This window comes from Macrotis lagotis, chromosome 2 (genome assembly GCF_037893015.1).
Source record: "Macrotis lagotis isolate mMagLag1 chromosome 2, bilby.v1.9.chrom.fasta, whole genome shotgun sequence".
Classification (NCBI taxonomy): domain Eukaryota; kingdom Metazoa; phylum Chordata; class Mammalia; order Peramelemorphia; family Peramelidae; genus Macrotis; species Macrotis lagotis.
Genome location: NC_133659.1, coordinates 131945309 through 131968183, shown reverse-complemented (window position 1 = coordinate 131968183; position 22875 = coordinate 131945309). Strand labels below are relative to the sequence as shown.

At 39.8% G+C, this 22875-nt stretch overlaps 1 protein-coding gene across 1 annotated transcript in view; it reads right to left on the bottom strand.

The window, feature by feature from the left end:
* Positions 1–2875: 2875 nt before the first annotated feature.
* Positions 2876–22875, bottom strand: part of STUM (stum, mechanosensory transduction mediator homolog) — a 133444-nt gene continuing 113444 nt past the window's right edge. Inside the window, 1 exon segment of the mRNA XM_074222827.1 lies at positions 2876–18304. Coding sequence (XP_074078928.1) covers positions 18270–18304 — 35 coding nt within the window. The 3' untranslated portion in view covers positions 2876–18269.

Sequence of the window (22875 nt, the reverse complement as noted above, 5' to 3'; positions counted from 1 at the left end):
TCTGGGAGGACACTTTGAGCCCTTGATTTGTTTCCAGTGACCACAGGGATCAAGTCAAGCCTACAAGAGGACTTCAGTGGGAGCTGAAGATCACTAACAAAGGTCCATGCCCTATAATACCATCTAACCAATGAGGGTAGGGAAGTACTCAGATAAATAATAAGTTCTCATCAACTCCCCATTGCACCAATGATTCAAGTTTCTAGTCTGTGATGATATTACTAGTTTTTGTTTGAGGACACTTCTGGCGAAAGAGGCAGTCAGGTGAGGGGGCCTGACTTCTGATAATCATCCTCCTTCTCTTCTTCAAAATTGGGCCTGTTTTTCTATTTTCCAAGGGAATTTGGTATATATATATATATTTCGATGCAATAACTTTCTGAATCGAAGTGCCCTTCCCAGATCAATGAACATTATCTCACCCTATAAAATTGTAAGACTTTGAGGACAAGAAATGTCTTGCTTTTCTATTTGTATTCCTAGCTGATAATATAATTATTATCATATGGTAAATGCTCCATGATTTTTTTTTTGCTCATTCATCCCTGTAGGGCATCTCTGTGACTCAATGAATTGAGCCCTGGCCCTGGAGTCTTTGGCGAGCTGAGTGCAAATCTAGCCTCAGAGACGTACTAGTTATGACCCTGAGCAAGTCACTTGATTTCAGTTTTCTCACCTGTAAAATGGGGGCAATAATGTCACATGCCTCAGCATTATAATCAAATGATATAATAATTTGAAAAGACCTAACACAGGGCCTGGCACAGAGTAAGCTCAATATTTATTATTATTATTATTATCATTATCATTATTATTATTATTATTATTATTATTATTATTATTATTATTATTATTGTTATTGTTATTATTTTGCCAACATACTAGGTTTTGAACTAGTCCCTGAATTATTTTAAGATCCAGAAAATCTTGATCCTGCCTATAGTAGGATATATTCTGAGGAACAAAGTACCCCCCAAATTGAGGATAAAACTGTTGAACATTAGCCGAGGGAACTAATCACCCATCTTTGGTGGCAGCCAAAAGGATCGTTGGTTATCTACTCCCTGACCCTTGGGCGTAGTGTTCCCAGAATTAGAAGAGAACTCTTATTCCCAGGAATCAGCACTGGAGGGCAGACTTTGACAGTACTGTGGGAGTTTTATTACTGGACTACAGAAGGAGAATTGGGGAGAGAGAGAGAGAGAGAGAGAGAGAGAGAGAGAGAGAGAGAGAGAGAGAGAGAGAGAGAGAGAGAGAGAGAGAGAGAGAGAGAGAAATTAGATGATAGATGATATAGATAGAGGATAGACAAAAAGAGAAAGCTAAAGAGAAACAGACACAGAGTCAGAGAAAGAGACAGAGACAGCAGCAACAAAGAGACAAAGACCGCAAGAGAAGTCAGAGACAGACACAGAGAAAGATAGAAATAGAGACAGACAGAGACAGAGAGACTGGGAGAGAGGTGAGGGGAGAGGAGGGGAGAGGAGAGGAGAGTTAGTTGAGAAAGGCAGCAGCAGGAACAGAGTCAATTGAAAATCTGATTCCAAGTCTTGAAGCTGTTGGAGATATTTCTTTTCTCTGGCTTTGCAGTTTGGTTTATTAAACAAATCCAACAGTTTCTTGACCTTATGAACCTATTTCTTTCTTTCTGTCTCTGTCTCTCTCTTTTCAGTGGAATCTATATTTGTTTTTGTGTACAGAGTTCTTAACCTGATCCCCATGGACCCTAAGGAGTCTGGTAATATTTCAAGACCTCCATGAATTTGGATAGTTAAAAAAAATCATACCTTTATTTTCACGAACTTTTGGCTTCTTTTGTAATCCTATGTATTTTATTTTATGTATTTAAAAACATTATCCTGAGAGGGAATTCATAGGCTTCACCAGACTACCCAGGGAGTTCATGATATACAAAGAGAAGGGAACTTGTGGATATTTGTTTGAACTCAATTTAACTGACTGGGAGATCACCCTTTTAGTTTGACAATCAACTGATAATGTGGGGGCTCTGAGCATTTTGTGAATATATTGCAGCTGTTATTTTAAAGGCTTTTTTGTTTGTTTGTTTCTTAGCTTTGAAGAGAAAGGAAGCCCTTCCAAGCCCCAGCCCTCTTCTCTTTCCCCCTTACTCCCCGCCCCTCCTAGTGGAATTAGAACCTTCCTCAGGAACCAATCTTATTTATTCCCAAGTTCACAGTTCTCTTAGTAGCAAAGAATTTGGGTTTTTCTTCACCCTTTTAAGAGAGAGAAGAAAACAAAGTAGAGACTGACAGAAAGTTATGCTCAGAGCCATCCACAGTGGCCTCTGATGGCAAATAGTTATACTATATAATAGATCAAGTGGTATGGTGTGGTGGAAGGCAAATTGAATTTGGAGTGCCTCCTCTTCTAAGATTACTATCCATCACTCTGTATTTATTTTACAAATACTAATTTATATATGTCTATTTTCCCCAATAAAATATAAGCTTCTTGAGGGCAGGGACTATTTTGCTTTTTCTTCATGTTCTGCACATAATAAGTAAGCACTTACTAAATGCTTGTTAAGAGAGTGAGTGAGTGGAAAGATCTGGTTCCAAATCCTAACTTCGCTATTTTATTACCATGAAACCTCCAAGTCCCATAAACTTTATATTTCCTCATTTGCAAAATTATCTTATTTATTTTACAAAGTGTTATGAGATGTACATAGATGCATATTATTGGTATATTATGTGTTCAAATATATAAAATTATATTACAAATAGATATTTACATATATATATATAGTATTAAACTTATTTAATCTTATGACTTTACTAAGACCTTCAGGACATCCTTTGTGTAAATATAATGAATATATTTATGAATTTAAGAACCCTTAGAAAAGGGTTGGTTGACCTGCCATTAAAAAGATTTGGGATTTGTAGTTCTTATCAGTTTGGGAAGAAAAGAAATTAACTCAAGATGAGACCTTGAATAGAAATGGTGCCAGTGGAGGGTTTTTTTTTCCAAAAAAGGGAACAACAGGGATTTGAGAATTCTTCTGAAGAAAAAGGAGAAAACAAGGCAGAAGTGGCAGGTGTACTCTGAGTGATACCAGAGCATGAGATGGTAGCAGCAGCTGGTACCTGCCTCATCTACATTTCCCTTCTGTCAGAACATGAGAAATGTCTTCATTTTGAATGGATAAACTAAGAGTATGTTGTTGTTTTTCAGTCTTTTCAGTCATGTCCAAGTCTTCTTACCCCATTTAGATTGTTCTGGCAAAGATACTGGACTGATTTGCCATTTTCCTTCTCCAGCTTATTTTGCAGATGAGAAAACCGAGGTAGGTAGGGTGAAGTGACTTGCCCAGGGTCACACAGCTAGAAAGTGTCTGAGGCTGATTTGAATTCAGAAAGAGAAATGCTTCCTGATTCCAAAGCCCAGTGCCCTATCTGCCAACTTGCTACCTCTAGTGTTTTGTAGCTTGTGACTGTATGTTGTCTTGAGGACTCCTTCCCCCAGGTGTAAAAGAGAACAATAAAGCTGATGAGGGGAACAAAGGTCCAGTCCTACCTTGCCCTTGCCTTAACTTCCATTTGTGTATTCTTAAATATGCTTTGTTAAAGGACATATTTGCTGAATTTTATATTATTTCCTCTCAAACACCTGTGGTTAACCTTGTCCTTATGTTGCTGGGTGTCCCTCTGTTTGTTGCATGAGGACACCAGGGGATCTGCACAGGGCCAAGATCACTGACCATTTCATACCTATCTTGATAACTGCAGAATATGATATAAGTCTACCTCCTAGATGGGACCCAGGGCTGATGTTTGTCCTTCGTTCTTGAAGAAGTCCATAATATCAGGGAGGTGAGGTACGCATGAATTGGATTTTAAGTGAGGGGGTGCTGTGCTAAGTCACCAGCCTCACTTTCTGCTCTGGAGCCGTCTGGGTCCAGTGACCAGATATGAATCAGGATGACTGGAGATGACCCTGAATACAAGGCAATCAGGGTTAAATGACTTGCCCAGGGTCACACAGCTAGAAAGTTGTCTGAGGCCAGATTTCAATTCAGGTCCTCCTGACTTCAGGGCCAGTGCTCTACCCCACACTGTGCCATCTAAATATCAGGGTTACATTTATATCATACATATGTATCTATCATTATTAGGTTTTTGCAAGGCAAATGGGGTTAAGTGGCTTGCCCAAGGCCACACAGCTAGGTAGTTATTAAGTGTCTGAGGCCACATTTGAACCCAGTTACTCTTGACTCCAGGGCTAGTTCTTTATCCACTGTACCACCTAGCCATCCCATATGTATCTATCATATAAACACGTAATACCAACATATAGTGCTTTGTAAATTTCCAAGCACAATGTAGCTATAAATTCATCTTTCCACTTTATAGGGCTGTTGTCCCTGAGAAAAGTAATAAATCTTAACTAGCTATATAACTCTGTGTATATATGTGTGTATGTGCATGTGTGTTTATATAGGTGTTTACTGTGTATTGTATATATGTATATATATGTGTGTATGTGTGTATGTGTGTCTGTTGCTGAAACTAGAATTTCATTAGTTTTTAGAGGTAGAAAGGAAGGGAATAAGCATTTTATTTAGCACCTTAGCATTTCTGGGTACAATTCTTTACAAATTTTCTCTCCCTTGAGCTTCAAAGCAGGTATATTTTCCCCATTTTACAGATGCAGAAAACAGAGGTTAAATGACTTGCCAGATGTCTTGCAGCTAGTAACTATCTATTTATTGAAGAATAGTGCTTGCACATTTTCCTGTTTTATCAGCTTTGAACTCAGGTCCAAGTGCTTCACCTTCTACATCATCTTGTTGCCTTTGGTATTTCCTTAGAATGCTTAAAAAGTAAAATGACAAGCTCTGGGTAACACAGCCTGGTAATGTCAGTTCTGGGACTTGAACCCACATCTTTCTGAGGCTGAGACCATCTCTCTCTCTCTCTCTCTCTCTCTCTCTCTCTCTCTCTCTCTCTCACTGTAGAATATTATTATTTAGTGCTATGTGAGCAGGAAAAAAATTGGTTTCATATATCCTTCTCCTCCTTCTTCCCCTGAGGGTAGGGGCTGTTTCACTTTTATATTAGTACCCCCCCCAAACCCTAGTACCCACTTGGTTTATAGTAGATATTTAGTACATCTTTGCCATCTGACACCTTAAGTGAAAGTGGCACAGGGTCTTCTGGTCCCCCTCTGTCTGTCCCATACAACAGCAGACTTCCTTACCTGGTATTCTTTGGATTGGACAAGGGATTCTCATTTCAGAGAAGGGTTAGACTAGATGTCATCTAAGCTCCCTTTCAGTTCTGGGATGTTGATTCCATTTGATAAATTCCATTTTCATATTTTTTCTCTCTCTCCTTTCCTTTCCTCCTCTGTCACCCTCAAAAATTCTTTTAATTACAACATTAACTAAGACTAACCATGACCTTCCCAGTTACAGCAGTCTAAATCTGATACTATGAGGTCCTTCCTTGATGATGCCATTTTCCTCCTGTAGGCTTGGCTCATCAGCTTAGCTAAATAGTCACCAATGTCTGGCTCCGTTCAACAAACAATTTGACTCGGGGTGGCTAGGTGGTGTAGTGGATAGAGCACTGGCTCTGGAGTCAGGAGTACCTGAGTTCAAATCCGGCCTCAAACACTTAATAATTACCTAGCTGTGTGGCCTTGGGCAAGCTACTTAACCCCATTGCCTTGCAAAAACTAAAAACAAAAAACAAACAATTTGACTCAAACAATAAAAGAGTGGGAAGTGGGGAGGAGGAGGAAGTTTCTTAAAGTTCTCAATGCTCCAGTATTATCTGTCTTTTAAAAAAAGTTCCCTTGGCCAGGAACAGGTCCTCTTTCTTCTGAGAGCAGAGATGATGGAAAGTTCTATTTCATTCTTTTTTAAGTGTGGGATGGAGGGAAATGGGAAGAAAAAGGAAAAGCAGGAGAGGGGACAGTAACAGGTGTTCAGACTCCAAACAGGATTACTTTTCTTTTGAGTTCTTAACATGACTAGAAGGTCAACATTAACTTGGAGATAGCTAGTTGTACAATGGATAGAGTCCTGGATTTGAAGTCAAGAAGACCTGAATTCAGATCCTGCCTCAGACAATTATTAGCTGTGTGACTCTGGGCAAGTCACATGACCTCTGCTTGCCTTAGTTTCCCTAAAAGTAAAATAAAGCTATTTATAGCACTCACCTCCCAGGAATTATGGTGAGGATTAAATGAGATCATAGTTGTACATCATTTAGCAGATAGCAGGTATTTAATAGTCACTTGGTTCCTTCTTTCCTTCCATTTGCACTAATTTACAAATGAAAACAATAGGGCACAAGCTACAATTTCTAATCTAATAGGAAACATTCTAAGGACTATCGGAAAGTCAACATAGTCAAGTAACATGTTTAACATGTATAAATGTTTGTGCCTACATACATATGTATACAAATTTATATGTCCACATAATTCATGTTCTACATGTGCCTGTATATACATATAGACACACTGCTCACACACATGTTCATGTTACTGTGTGTGTGTGCATGCATTTGTATACACTTGGGTACAATGTGTATATTGATATGTAAGAATATGGTTATTTATACACAGTATATATGGGTTATGTACATATAGGCTGTTATTCAGTCATTTCAGTTCTGTCCTGTATGACCCCCTTTTGGGGTTTTCTTGGAAGAGATACTGGAGTGGCTTGTCATTTCCTCCTCCAGCTCATTTTACAGATGAGGAAACTGAGGTAAATAGGGTTAAGTGACTTGCCTAGGGTCACATAACCAATAAATGTCTGAAGCCAGATGTGAACTTAGGAAATTGAGTCTTTCTGACTCCAGACTTGGTAGTCTATTCACTGGCACCTAGCTGCCTATGTACATTCACACATACATGCATATATGTGTATGTATATGAGGTGACATGTACACAAATTATTTATATTTATACATGTATATAGTTGTGTGCATATATGTATATCTATATTGCCTGAGTATATAGATATGTGTCTATGTATGTGTATGTAAATAAGATATATTAGTCTGTAGCAGGTGTGGGGAACTTTTTTTCCTCCCAAAAGCCATTTGGATATTTATAACATCATTCATGGACCACACAAAGTTATCAATTTAAAAATTAGTCTGATAGATTTGGTCAAACATTTAATTAATTCACTCCTAAAAAAGTTCTTAGATTTATTGAATTTTGAGTCCCCACCTTTGGTTCTTGTGGCTGTGTCAAGACTAAATGATTTCTTGGATCTTATAAGGCCCACCAGGAAGGTTCTACCCTCCCCCCTTAAAGGATTATTTCATTTTTTCTTTGCATCCTCAATGCCTTGTTGCTTACTAAATGCTTGCTGATTGATGACTACATCAAGCCATCTTGCCCATTGCTATCCTGTAAATAATACTGCCTTGATCTTCATTTTCCTATTTTATCAGCTTTGATTACTACAGAATGATTCTGAGGAAAAGTGACTATGAGGGGATGCTACTGTCCACAACAGCATTTCTCAAACATTTTGGCCTCATAACCCCTTTATTCTCTTACAAATTATGGAGAACCTCAAAAGAACTTGTATTTATATGGGTTATAACTATCAATATTTACCTCATTTGAAATTACCATATTTAAATATTATTATGAAAATAATTTTGACCTCAGTGACCCCCTGAAAAGGTCTTAGAGATCCCTAGAGGTCCCAAACCATGCTTTAAGAACCAGTGGTCAACAGTATCCCAAAGGATCCATTGAGAGAAGACCTGAAAATCCGGTCAGCCAGTTATGTCTGGAAAGTACTTTGTTTTGTAAATTGGGAGAACTGAGATTATGCTAATGAAAGAGTCATTATGCTAATGAAAGGGGTTTTCCAAAGGAGACTAGTAGGAGTGATAGTCTGGGATTGACCAGACTCTCAGAAATCCCTTCCAAAGCTGAGATTCTTTGGTTCTAGGAATCAGGGGCTGCTGCTTTATGAGTTTCAGGGAGTTTTATTTTCTCTCTCTCTCTCTCTGTACTCCAATGTCATATTTTTCCCTTTGTGCATTTAACCACCCAGGCTGTTATGAGATCTTCAGATAGATTCTAGATGACGATTGGTCAGGCATATTATAGAATAGGGAGAGGATCCATCCAGGCAGCAAAGGTTTGGATTCTGTGGCCTTTGAGGTGATATTCTGTGAAATGGTGATCCTGGTTATAAGGAGTGGCATCCCTCATTTATATGAAGGACCTGCTCCTCTTGCAGAGTGGTCGGGAGAGCTTGACACAGGGAGTGTCTGGGAGGAGCATGGCTGGGAATCCAGAAAGGCGGCTCCAGATCTGAACCCCTATCTTGTGCTTCCCCCAAGTGTTTGTTCAGCTAACTTTGGATTCATGCCTCTGACTCAAGAAAACAAACTGCTGTGTTGGAGGAAGGAATAAGTATAGCACCTCCTGCCTACCAGAAATTGTCCTAAGCACTATTTTAAAATATATATTCTCTCATTCACTCCTTACAATAATCCTGTGAAGTAGGTGCTATTAATAATCTCATTTTGCAGTGGAGGAAACTAAGGTAGAAAGAGATCAAATGACTTGCCCAGAGTTACCAGGTCTTCCTGACTCCAGGCCCAACTCTTTATCTACTTCTTAACCTACTTGTTTCCTAAAGGCCTGGAAGCTAGGACAGTGACTTAGATGAGCCTACCCAGCAAAAGAAAGGATTCAGAAAGGGTCCAAAGGGGGGAAAAGTCACCCTGGCAGGACACATTGGACCATGAGATTGTGTTTTCAAACTACCACCCTCCATGATGATCAATTGTCCTCCAAGGGCAGATAGATAGAACATCAATACCCAACATTACAAAAGGAAGAGAGGAAGGAGTGACATTTAGGACCCATCAGAGACCTATCCAGATTTCAGACATGTAAGACATAGAAATTTAAGACACGTCCAGAAAGGTCACATGAATGTTTATTACATAGAAAAGAGGAAAAGGAAGAAAAGGTTTCCAAAAGCCATGTCTTCCAGGCCTTAAAAAACTTGAATTGCACAAAGAAAAATCATGCTTTATATGTATATACATATATAATATTATATATATGTATATATGGGTATATTTATTTATATGTACATGGAGATATATGCAAGATATTTGGGGTCTGTACTGCAAAGTATTTTCCATTGCAGTTACTGAAATTGCTCTTTGAATCAGTAACCTATAGTATACTGACTCCTTCAGAAAATGGGAAACTGCCAGGAGGAGAAGTTCTGGTCATGATCGGTCTAGAAGGAGCTGTGGAGAGGCCTGGGCAGCAGCTTGTCCGAAGAGGAGCTTCCTGAGGGATTTCCTTCTTGATCCTGGTGGTACCCTCATATAGACTGTATTTGGGCACTGGGGTGAAGTGTGGCACACAGGCTTGTGGGTATGAGATCAAGGATTATAAGGTCATAGTTTTGGATATGGAAGAAGACCTGAGAGGTCATTCTTTGCAACTTCCTCATCCAATAAATGAGGAACCCATAAAGGCTACTTGACTTTTCTAAAGTCACACAGCTAGCAAGTAACAGAGGCAGATGTCAGACCCGGGTCCTAATAACAGAGTACTTATTTCTTTCTCTAGGTGAAGTAAAAGCAAAATAGATTTTAATCTAGGAGTCTGGCTCCTATAATTAGCAAGATCTAGAACTGGGGAGACCCTGAAACAAGACATGTGTGTCTTCTTCCTCTTGAACTCAGGGTCAGACTAATCCATTGGCATCCACTAGTTGGTTGTGGTTGAAATCCAACAAATACTTCTGGGAAAGTTGTGGGGGAACAGGAAAGGGGAGAAGGACTCCGATTGGGACCAGGCAGCAGAGAGAAGGAAGTCCTTATGGGCCAAAGAACAAGTCTCATCTGAGGACAATGTAAATATGCAGCAAATGGTCCAACAAAAAGAAGTGGGGGTGTGGAAGAGAAAAATCACAAATTGAAATCAACCACAGTACTGAAACATTATAAGTCACAACAAAAATACTTATCCATTTAAATACAGTATGATGCATACAACATCTTTTGTGTTTCTTTTTCCCCCTTTTTCCCACCCACACACACCCCTGTGAATTTTAAAAAACCCAACAAAAATGTTTTGGCACTGGGTACAACATTATAAGCTCATAGTAAGCACTTAAATTCTTGTTAACTGACTGAGTGCAGGATTTCCAAATATGAAAATAAAATGAGATTGATGGTAACTGCCATCTATCTAGGGCAGAGGTTCTTAATCTGGACTCTGTGAATTTATATTTTAAAAAATAATTGATATAACTGATATCCTTTGGAATTCCATGTGCCATTTTTATTCATTTAAAAACATTATCCTGAAAACAGGTTCATAGTCTTCACCAGACTACCAAAGGGGTTCATGATACAAAAAATATCAAGAACCCCTGGGCTCTGGCTTTCTTAGGAGGAAGATGCTCCTGAAATTAATGGTGGGGCTCTTAGAGGAGTGGCAAGTTGTAGTCAACTGAGGGACAATTGAACAAAACCTGCTTCTCCTCCTCCCTCACTTTTCTGTTTCTAGGGCACTGCAGAGCTAGTGAGAATGGAGATTCTTGCTTCTTGTACCTTGGTGAATATTAGGAAAAGAAAGGGTTTCAGGAGAGAGATGTTTGCCTTGCCAGCAAAAAAAGAGTCCATTTACTTCTCAGCAACCCACTGTTAAGAGTACCATCTTAGAAAGGGGACTTCTTGGGTCATTATCTATTCACCCACTGAGGAATCTTAAGAAAACCCTTGGCAAGGGGGATGGAGGTACCTGAAAGGGGTGCTGAGAACACAAGGAAACCGAAGGAAGGACCCACAGACTGTAGCTACAAGAGAAAGGAAGGACAGCATGGAAGTACAAAAACAGGAAGGGTATTGAGATGCTATCCTTAGTAAATGTTGGACAGATATCTAGGGACCTCTTTTTGGGAGCTGGCCAGAAGCCATGGTATTGAGTTTCAATTCAGAAGTCTTAAGCCCCTATTCTCCTTTGTTCAAAAAACAAACAGTTCCTTAGGCCAAAGGTAGCCCCTGTTTCCCTACTCCTCTCCTTATAACACAGTATGAAAAAAATTTTAAATTTATTTGGGCAGCTAGATGGCACAAATGGATAGAATGTTAGACTTGAAGTCAGGAAGTCTCATTTTCCTGAGTTCAAATCAGATCTCAGACACTTTAGGAGTTGTGTGATCCCGGGCAAGTCACTTTCCTCATCTTTATAAGGACATAGAAAATGGCAAAAACACTCCAGTATCTTTGCCAAGAAAACCCCAAATGGGGTTCATGAAGAGTCAGACATGACTGAACAACAAAAAACACCTGTTAGGATAGGTAAAGGGTAAAGTCACAAGGAAGTAGATAAAGGATGTGTAAAAAGGAGCAATAGCAATGTGCCTGGGCAACTGACATTCCAGCGACCTTGGGCAGGCAGGGAGGAGAGATCTGTCCATTTGTTTTACCCCAGGAGAGGGGAAGACTGTATATACCCTAATTCAGGGCAAAAACTACAGCATGTGCAGTCCATGCAAGAAAGATTGGAGCCCAGATCTCTGTCTGTCCTATCCTGTCATCACCACATCATTAATACTATAATTACTTCTTCTCCACCACCCCTCACCTCAAAGCACACATACCACAAGTGGGCTGGAACTATTCAGCTTTACAATATGACCTGAGTTGGAGATGAACTACTCTGAAAGGTTTCTTTTGGAAGTTTATTTGCTGGAAGGCACCTCAAAAGCAAACTAGCCCAACCCCTTCATTTTGGAGATGGAAAAACTGAGGCCCTCAGAGACATATATTACCTAAGGTAAAATCTGGTATTAAGGGAAAGAGTCAGAATGTGAAGGCTGGTGAGTATCCTTTCCATTACTTTGCCTAATCTTGGTAACTGGAATTTTGGCTTCTCTGTACTGGCCTGACCTAGCCTGGGCTCCATTGCGGAAGATCAGCCTTCTAGACTACCAAAGGCATAACCAGTCAAATATGTGTCTCCAGCTAAGAACAGAGACAGAATGTCACAAGTTCAAGAAGTCTCAGGTAGGAAGTGATTGGGGGGATGGGGGTGGGGAGGAAGGGCTGGGCAAATGAACATTTCTGTTTTTCTGCAGAAATCAAACTAATCCCAGTCACTGTTTCTTCAGTATTGCCTACAATATACATTAAGAGAAATTTTACCCCAGGGGTCCAGTGCAAAGGAACTGGAATGAGACTAAGAAAATGTTTTTAGTTCCTGACTCTGACAGTAATGGAGAAGTAGTTGCTCTTTAACTCTCTTTCAGCAGGGGTGAATATTGTCCAATGAACCATTCAGGGAAACAAATATCATTGTCCCCATTTTAGAGATGGTTCATCTAAATGACTTATAAAGAAATGACTTACATAGTAGTAGCAGAGCTAGTATTGGGACCCAGATCTCTTACTTCCAGCTCAACAAACATATTTATTAAGTATCTGTTCAATGCTAAGCATTGTATCTTCCCATGCAATCCACATTTAAGCAATTATTCTTTCTCCTATCAGGTAGTGTCCATTAGGAATGTTCCTTCTAAGTAAGTAGAATTTTCTCTGATATTAAAGTTTCTTCCACTTTGGGTTGGAATGATAAATTTGTTTGTAGTGTTCACTCCTCTGTTATTCTTTAAGTTGTCCTTCTCCAACAGGCTCTGAAACTATTAAGAGGAAGATAAAAGCTGAATAACATGGTATCTCAAGGACTTGATGCTAAGAATAATCTTAAATTGGCTTGTGGGCCATGAGATCTAAAGGTCAGAATTTGATCCTAATGGATTTAAATGACCTTGGAAATACTCATGGTTTGCCTAAGATGTAGTCAAATGATCAGGGTTGAGTAGAAAAGAAACTCCTAGTTGGGTCAGAATGTCCATATGGAATGTCCATACTTCATTTGTTAGTCAAATCAGTCTATCCTACAGCATGTACTGCAACCCCGGGGAGGAGAGCAAGAAGAGCCCTTTGCAGTTTTTCAGTAATTGCGCACAGGGTCCTAGATAGAGTCTTCATCTTGTGTCTGATCCATCCATTGAGAGTCCCTTGTGCATTGGGTTAGTTTTCTCCTTAGGACAAATGCTCTCTAATTCCAAATGACTCAAGATGGGAAAGAGAAATGATATTGTTTTATTTCAGTTGTGCAAAGCTGGAATCCAAAGGATTGTGTCTTAGTGGACCCTATAAATAAGAGCTTTCAAGATGGGATTAATCCCTTGGGGTTGAGCGTGGGGGTGGGGAAGGAGGAGGGAGAAAAAAATAGATGCATGATCAGCTTCAGGTCCGAGCTTCTCTGATCTTTTGATCCTACCTTGAGTCTATCAGGCACCCCATAAACTAACTGAGAACTGAGTTTACCTAGACAGCAGGCAAAAGACTTTTTGAGTCTTCCACAAAGCTCCCACTATCCTCAGCTATGAAGCCTGACTGTTTATAGAGTGTCTAAGCTGTGGCAGAAGCACTTTTAAACAAACATTGAAAGGAGGAATAACAATAACAACAGTAAACAAAGCCTCCACACCAACTCTGGAATTTGAATTTAAATTATACATCCTGTAGCAGTTTATACAAAGCAAGAGGCTTTCTTTGCTCACATAAATAATACAATAAAAACAAAAAACACTAGTTAAACATGGTGGCATGTCCCAGAGTCACCACTCACCACCATGTCATTTCCATCTTACCAAATGTCCCTACAAGAGGGGAAGGAGATTTGCAAAGATTGAAAGCATTATGTTTTGAGAGCAGAGAAAGAGTATAACCTTCAAATTTTATCTTGACTAGTACTCAATGAAGATAGAGGTCTCTCTCTCTCTCTCTATATATATATAATCTATAGATAGTTGTCTATATATCTATATAGCTTCATATATATCCATATATAATATTTATAGCTATCTATATAGAGATCTACATATGTAGATTATAGATATTCACCTGTAGTATCTATCTATCTACATAGACATATATTAAAGGTTTAACTATCTCCCAGAGAAGAAGTCTTTTCTCTCCTAGGAAAACCTCAGGAGTTTGAAGAACTTCTCACTGGATTCTCTGCATTTGATGCCTGCTTTCATCATTTCTCTGCATCCTGTCATCAAACACAGTAGCAAATATTTTCATCTCCAGGACTACCAAGGCTTTAGCTAGGCTGGAAACTTTTGTGTTTCCCATCCTTTGTTCCTTCTTGGCTGAAATGTCAATTGTGTAGATACTGGAGTTGGGGGATAATTCTGTTTCCTTTCAGGATAAATTTCCCTGCTGTTCCTTTTCTTCCAAATTGTTATTCTCAAACTTCATGGTTTTTCACCTGCAGAGTGTATTAAAAGTTATTAATGAACTCATCCTTTCTGTGACTAATGCACTGAGTTTGGGAATCAGAGGGTAAGAAGGCAAATGACTGGTTGCCATGCATCCCCAATTTCAGGTCAAAAATTTCCATATCCAGATAAAAAGGAAAAGAATTCATCCTAAAGGACTTGTTTAATAGAAGAAAGGAAATTATTTTATATCTTGTATACTGAAAAAACTGAGTGTTGGTACAGGATACCAGAGTGATGGTTTCAAAGAGGAAGAGAAATGAGTTGAATCTCATTCTAGTTCTTATTGGGAGAGATTTCATTTCATTCCATTTTTTTTTTTTCTTCTTTTGATTGGGTAAAACTCACTCCAGAATACCTTCTCTCATTTTTCTTTACAGAAATCTGATCTCTCATCATTTTCTTCTTCTCTCTCATCCTCTCCCTTTTCATTTCTTCTCTGCACTTTTGAAGTGTGTGTGTTGGTTAGGGGTAACATCAGGAAAGGAACTATTTTAATTATATCTTTCTTGATCCCTTTAGATACCTGACATCTAAATTTCTAGACAAGCTACCTCTGGCAGACCAGGTGGGATTTGAATGTGGGATTCAATATCTACCATTGACTATGTAAAATAAACAATCACAATTATTCACTGTTGAGTTAGACTGAAAAATCGTGAATCATCATATGGTGGGACAACTTCCTTGAGAAGTGAGAGAAGCTTCCTTATAGGATTGTAGAACTGGAGTTGTAATACTAATACCCTGAAGAAGCATAATCAGAGAGTCATTAGCTCTGTGTTACTAAATTCTTTGAAGTCCAGGACCAAACCCGTAGAACTCATGTATCCATCATTTAGCATTATATCACTTGCATGTGGATAATTAATAAAAACATTCCAAAGACAGTTGTAATGCTATAGAAGAAAGTCAGGGTATCAGTTCTCCATTCTGCTGAGAGCTCCATATGTGACCCTACAAGAGTTTACTCCCCATACATAAAATGGAAATACCAGTCTCCTACGGTATTATAATATTAGGTTAAGATTCTACACCCCAGGGAGCATAAGAAATTGGGCAGGCCACTCACTACTTTATTCCTTGGTAAATTCTCTTTCTAGTTTATAGTGGGCACCTTTGAGACCTGAAAAATTACTGTACCTTGGTCTCATTGCCTACCTTGCTGAGCCTGAAATTTATTTATCTCTTATCTCATAGCTCATATATAAATACTCCAAATCTTGGAGATGCCCCATAAGATATGTTTCATATTCTGTTGGATTCTGACTTGATGATAGGATGAGTCTAAAATGTCTGCCCGAATTTCTAGGCAACTGAATGATCTTTATTGTGGCCACCAATGAGAACCTGGCTTAATTATAGCTAGGTACTATTACCTACCAGGTATACATTCTCTTAGAAGCAGTCTGATTTTGAAGCAGCCAACACACCTAATAATGGGCAAGACCTCTAGCAATTTGCCTGGTTAGCTACAATTACATTTGACATAATTATCCATAATTGTTTGTTTAGTGGAGATCATGTCTTGGGATGATGACCTGCCTGAAGTGAATACCTCTTGGCACCATCCCTTGGTACCATCTACTGGCAGATTTGAGTAGCAGCCATTCTCACAGTTTCTGTATCAATGCTGGACTACCTTGTTATCAATTACAAGGAAATTTTTTGGTTGCAGGGTTAACTCCTCTGGCTCAAAATGCAGCCTTCCTGGGAAAAATAGACTTGTGTGGTTCAGGGGCTGCCAAATGGATAAATTCACTAAGGTTCCCTGAAAGCCTATGCTAATCTATTCCACTCTGGCTCCTGAGATACCTATTCCTCCAGGAAACCCTACTTTTTGCTGGATTACTTAGGCTCTCAGTTTTCCTCAGTTTTGCTATCTCCTCTCCACCTCCTCAGCCCTTACCCTACTCCAAAGCCAAGAAAGCAGAGTTTTCCCAGCCTCCTCTCTTTCTTGTGGGGGCAGTCAGCCCCCATCTGAGGTCTCTTTCTCCACCCGGACTGTCAGTCAGCCTCCTCGAGCACAGTCTGAGGTGGAAGGGAGTAGGCTGGAGGGTGGGAGTGGGTGGCACCAACCCATTATTTTTCTCAGCTGAAGCTGTTTTATCTTATTATGGGGGAGGCCTCTCTCCTTGACTCAGCTTCCTAGAGAGCAGCCAGCCCACTCTAAGCCTCAGTTTGGAGAATCCTCTTCGTTGAACTAATGGCTGTAGACCGACCTCTTGGGATGAAGTAGAATTTTTTCAGCACAAAGAAATTCAGGGAGGTGGTTGAATCCAAACAAGACTGAAGATTGGAGTCAGGAGGTTAGAGGGATTGACTTGGTGAGAAAGAAATCTTCAGGGATAACCAAAAATTACACTCCAGTTAAGCTCAGCCCAACCCAACCAATCAGCCCCAGGTCAACTCCAGTGTTGAAATGATAGAGGAAAGGGATCTTCAGCAAGGTAAGAGGAAAGAGAGTAAGAAAGGGGGTTAGTAATTAAAAAGAGAGAGATACTAGGGTCTGTCTTTGAAAATGAAAAAAGAAAAAAATGTAAATCCAGTGACAAATCAAGACATGAAGAAGGCCCAAGTGGTGGTGGTGATTACTAATTTGTTCTTTCTAAAAATGCCAAGGAAACACCTGGCCTGGAGCCCAAATTCTACCCTCTGTAGAAACTGAATTGGCCTAGTAGACAGAGAAGATGGACTAAAATGCTCCAACTTCAGTTTGCTCTTTTCTCTTCACACAGGCCCAAGCATAAGGTCTTGGTTAAAAGTCAAATGGAATGCTATCCCACACAGATATCTTTAATTCCTCTTTTGTTGCCATTAAGACTGCGAGTGTAGAGCTTTATAAATCTAAAGTACTGAGGAAGGGACTCTTGGTTGTCCCTGAAAGATGAATGAGCCCCTGTGTGAAGTACTGGATAGAGAGGGCCATCTGAGAGCAGGTCATCAACTCCTGGCCATTGAATTAGGATTATGCCAATGATAACACTAGAGGGAGCCTAAAACCCACTGCCCCCCCCCCCCAAAAAAGGAAGGTAGGGACTTTATTCCTTTGCCTGGGAAAACTGAAATTGCAATACTGTACCTATCTTATGCTAAAATTACCTAGGCAGTACAGCTGGGAGGCCTGAGAGTAAGGTGAGGGAAGGGCAAAGGACAGTGAACTGTTTAATTGTTTTTCAGTCATGTTCAACTCTTTGCATCTATGAGAAGAGGAGACCAAAACCCCAAAACAATACCAATCTGGCCATTCGTCAACATTAAACTGTGTTCTGAGGCACATTGATGCCTGGCAGTTAACAAAGGTGAGGTCCACCCTTGGAGAAAGACACAGACCTTTCCCAGTTCTGGAGCTCCCCCTTCAAAGGACTTTGAGTCTATGTACACATTTAATGAGTTCTTTGGGAGGTTGGGGGCATTGCCAAGGTAGCCAGGATAAAGACTCCCTGGTCCCCTTAACTCAAGTTAAGTCACAATGTCTGTGACTATTTTCTGACCTGTCCCTGCAGTTCTGGTGCCTCCTTGTTGTTAACAAGGAAGGGAAATAGCCTTCCTCCCCTCCCCATAATTGTTACTAGCCTAAAAACTCTAGAGTCTTTTACTAAAGCCCAAGGGTCTTTTGGTACCCTTCTGTCAGAGCCCCATTCTTCAACTCTCAGAGTCCTTCACCCCTTCCCACAATGCCTTTTGTCTTCCACTCTCTCAAGATTCAGCAAGAGAGAAGTAGCCCTCAGTGCCTGCTGAGAAAAATAGATGTGCTTTTCAAAATAAATAAGTTTTTAAAAAAAATCCCTCCCCCAAACCAAAAACTAAATAAAACAAAAAAAACCACACCAAACCCACAAAAAGCCAGAAGAGAAAACACCAAGGTCTTTTGCCCAAAGATGTTTAACACAGTCTCTTCTGGACTCCCTGCTGGTGGCTCTGGGGCTCACAGCTGCTGTGGGATGCCCTGTTCCTTGTAGCCTGTATGGAAGAAGCAGAGAAAATATGATTAGAATGTAGTTCATACAGATGTGGAGTGTGGGGTCCTATCCTCAACCCTGTGGCAGAACAAGGTCACTACTCTGTAGCTTATAAAATATTCCTCATGGCCCCAATCCTGACCTAGGCAGCCTGGTTCTGTGGAAGGAGCTATGATGGATTTGGAATCAACTGATCTGATTTTGAGTCCCTGCCCTTTAGCTTATAAATTGATGTGATCTGCAATAAAACTACCTTAAGCTGTAAAACAAGGGGATGGGCTAGATGACCTCCAAGGCCCCTTCCATCATAAAACTGATATTCCCCTTGCCTTCTCTGAGGAGTTTTTTCATTTTTTTCATTTTTAATTTTCAGGTTTTTTTCATCTGTAGCTCTCTGGACTTAGAAAAAGAAAGACCCTGCTTTTGACACAATTGTGTGACTGAACAAGTTGTTCTCTCATTTCCTCTTCTATAAAATGGGAATAATAATAGAAACTACCTCCTAGAGTTGTTTATATATGTGTATATATATATATATATATATACACACACATAACCTTTGCAGACTTTAAAAAGTAAAATGGGAGCCATAAAATTTTCCCTCCTTACCTCACAGAGCTATTGAGAGGATCAAATGAATAAGTGGATAGAAAACATTTTGCAAATGTGGAATATAATGCAAATGTCACATATTATCTACTTTAAAATTAGTATAATATGGGTATGAGTGTGGTACATGCCTTGACCACCTAAAATGGTGTCTTCCACATGGAAGATGCTTCTGGGAGCCTGGAGAACTAGTTTAAGTGGGAATAGTTTACATTGGCCTCCTGAGGGGTTGAGAGTAGATTTTTTTCCATTGGTTGCATATCCAAAACTAAGTCTAAATCTGACCGACCTGGGATTGGGAAATGAGTATTCGGTCCTTTTCTGCTATGCTTCTGTCTGAGAGTCAAGAATTTCTTCTCTCCCATCATGGGAGGGCCTAAGACCACCTCCTTTCCCACCCCCAATGCCCCAATAGTCAATTTGGCCCGAGGGATTTGGAAGTCAAGAAATCTAGGTTGAGTGCTGCAACAGCTTAGCATTGAAGACCTAAAGGACAAGGATTTGGGGGTGACTGCTGAGCTGAGTTTTGGACATAAACTTGGGACTAATTTTAGATAAGAACCAAACTAAACTTTGAGCTTAATTTCCCTCCCCTCCCCAGAGTGTGAGGTAATTAAGTGGGATTATGATCTATTAGGAGAAATATCCCTCTGTAAAAATTTATCTGGTGTGAGAGATCTGGGGCTCCAGAAAAAGGAGGAACATAGTCAATGGGGGCCTGAGTCAGTAGCAGAGACTCCCCAGTCAAGGTATAAGGTAGTGCTAAGGGAGGAAAATGTTACAGGCCTGGTCCTGGACAGCAGAGCTAGAGTAAACCCTGCTATTGTCATGACCCCATGGACCAAAGCACACTGGGGTTTTCTTGGCAAAGATACTGGAAAATTTGCCATTTCCTTTTCCAGCTCATTTTACAGATGAGGAAACTGAGTCAAACAGGATTAAGTAAATTGCCCAGGATCACACAGCTACTGTGTGAGACCACATTGGTCTCAAGGCTTCCTGGCACTAGACCCAACACTCTATCCACTGAGCCACTTAGCTGCTTCCATGCTACAATAACAACCATAACAGATATTTGCATAGTACTTTTAAATTTGCAAAAGGCTAGGCCTATAATACAATCATTTGCACCTCACAAGTCTTTGATTTAAGAGTTACAAGAATTAAAAGAAGGAATCAAAATGTATCCCATGAAAAGCTATGGGAGAGAGGATGCTCACTAATGAATTTAAGAATTGTCAGGTGCTTTGTGTAATAGAGCTTTCATAAGGCTTCTCCTCCCTTTAAGATTACCCCAGAGAATCATGAAGCTGATGAAATTCATTTTTCTTCATCTCTAGCCTTCTGTTTCTGGGGCTTTTCTCTTATTTCCCCTCAATCCCTCATTCTTCAAGCAGTTAATGTCCAATTCCCTCTTATCAAAATCTGCTCTCTGGAAAGAGTCTGATAAATTTATAAATTCTGCAAAGTTTAACCTACTTCCTCTCTCTGGGGGGGACACTTGCATTTTATTTATTCATTTATTTTTAGGGTTTTTTCAAGGCAATGGGGTTAAGTGGCTTACCCAAGGCCACCCAGCTAGGTAATTATTAAGTGTCTGAGGACAGTTTTGAACTCAGGTTCTCCTGACTCCAGAGCTGGTGCTCTAGCCACTGTGCCACCTAGCTACCCTTAACACTTCCATTTTAACAAGGGACAAAGGCTCTAATAGAAGAATTTCAGACACAGGCCCAGCAGGTGAGGGAAATGGGGAGGAGACAGGACTGGAGACTAAAAATCACCTGTTTCTCCAGTGGACTCTGACAGCCTGGCTTGACTTGTTCATCTGTGGCTCTTTGGGAATGGGGTCAAGCACAACTTTTTTGATTGGTTGCAAAGTGGGGAACCAGGATTACTACACCTATTTTACAGATGAGGGGTATGTATGTGATAGACTGAGGATCGTTTGGCATTCACACAGAAGTGTATAAGGAGATTTTATACCAATGGGACCTCAGTTACAGGGACACATTAAAATGTTTCTATAACCCTTGAATACAGTTGGGTGATACAAGAGTTAGAGCATCTGACTCAGAATCAGGAAGATTTGAGTTGAAAACTGGCCAGAGGCAATTACTGACTGTGTGACCCTGAATAAATCACTTAAACTCTTCCTGCCTCATTTTACTTATCTGTAAAATTAGGATAAAGTACCTTTCTCAGGACTGTTGTATCAAATAAGAGAATGAATAAAAAAGCACAGTGCCTGCTTATATAAAATGTCAATTGTTATTATTGTTATTAGTATTATTTGGGAGATCTTTTCCCCTTATTTCTCCTGTCATTGACTGAGCTGTCAATCAACATTAGGTCAGCCAGAGAATTGTTTCAGCTGCTAATCTCCAACTGTACTAAGTACAAAGCAGAGTGCTAAGCACTGATGGGGGGAAAAAAGAAAACCAATCTTTGCCTTCAAAGTACTTAGAGTTTTAATTAATTGCTTTGTGTCATTGACCTGATGATGATTGACAATTCAGGTCACCAATGTTAGGGACACAGGAATAATGAGGACTGGCCCTACAATTCATTGCACAGAAGAATACTGTCCAGGCCAATAGTCTTAGGGTACAAAAGGATGTCGTTTCTCTAGAAATGCCCAATACTCTAGGTAACTGAGGGGAAGAGAAGAGGGGAATGGAGTACCAACTGGGAGCCTAGTATTCCCATATGGAACAAGACCTGTAAGACTCCCTAATGTGGTTAAGTTTCTAAAAGAAAGACTCTGTGAAATGATTGTTGATGAACTGGGAAAAACTCTTTGGGGAAAAAAAAGGAAAGGAGACAGAAAGATAGTTTTTCTTGTGTGACCCAATAACACAAGGGGTTATCCCAGACCACCGAGACTCACCTTGGGAAACTGGATAAGAAGTACAAGGATGTGAAGCAAGCAGGAGAGAGAGGGGGAGAAAGAGAGAAAAAAACTGTTTGAAAAGGATGACCACAGGAACATTTGAAATATCCAAAGGGTGGAAAGATAGACACATGTCAGGGGTCTGGGGAACCAAACATAGGACAAAGTTGCCAATTTCATAAAAGCCAAATTCGCAGACACAGAGAGAAGCTCTGAGTTGTCATATATTCATTTTAAACAACCAGTTAAAGAATATTTGCTGAGAATACCAAGTAATATACTTAAAAAAATTTTTTAAAGTGAAAGCTTCTGAAAGATTGTCTGTTTCCTCTGACTGGTGGAGGTCATTCATAAAAGGCTGGAACTGCAAGGAAGTTATTTGTAATTCCTTAGCAAGCCTCTAGGGAATAACCATAGGTCAGAAGTTGGCACAGAGTCAGCACTTAATAAATGATTGTTGAATGACAATAGATAGCCAGGGCCACCCTCTCTCTGACCTCTCTCTGACTTTTCCCTCATTCTTTCCATTACTATCATCTCTTCCTATTCCCACTTTTTTATGAATTCAGGTTGGGTCTGTGCCAAAAGTGACCTATCAATAATCTGTAACAGTTTTGAAGAGGGTAATCAGTAAAAGCAAACTCCTGTCTGAAGATTATATGCAAACATGACTTTGGGTGATCTCCCATTCACTGGGTAGAAGCCATATCGAACACCTGGCCTTTAGTGGAAAGTGCTTCAGTAGAAAGAACACTGACTGGAATCAGATGAGTTTAAATTCCACCTTTGTCTAATCATCAGGAATCAGTTTCCTCCTGTGTAAAATGAGAGAGAACCAGATGACTTTGGAGATCTCTTCAAGCCCTAAATCTATCATCCCACAAACTGTGATACAGGATGCTGGAGTTCAGAAAGTTATTATTATTATTATTAATAGTATTAATAATTTAATAATGTAAAATATAGCAGAGCAATGCTTTTAAATTTGCAATTTTAATGCTCTTCTGTATGTCACATTTTCTCTAGTTTTCTATATCCTAAGAATTTTTCTTGATAAATTAATTATTAGTAAC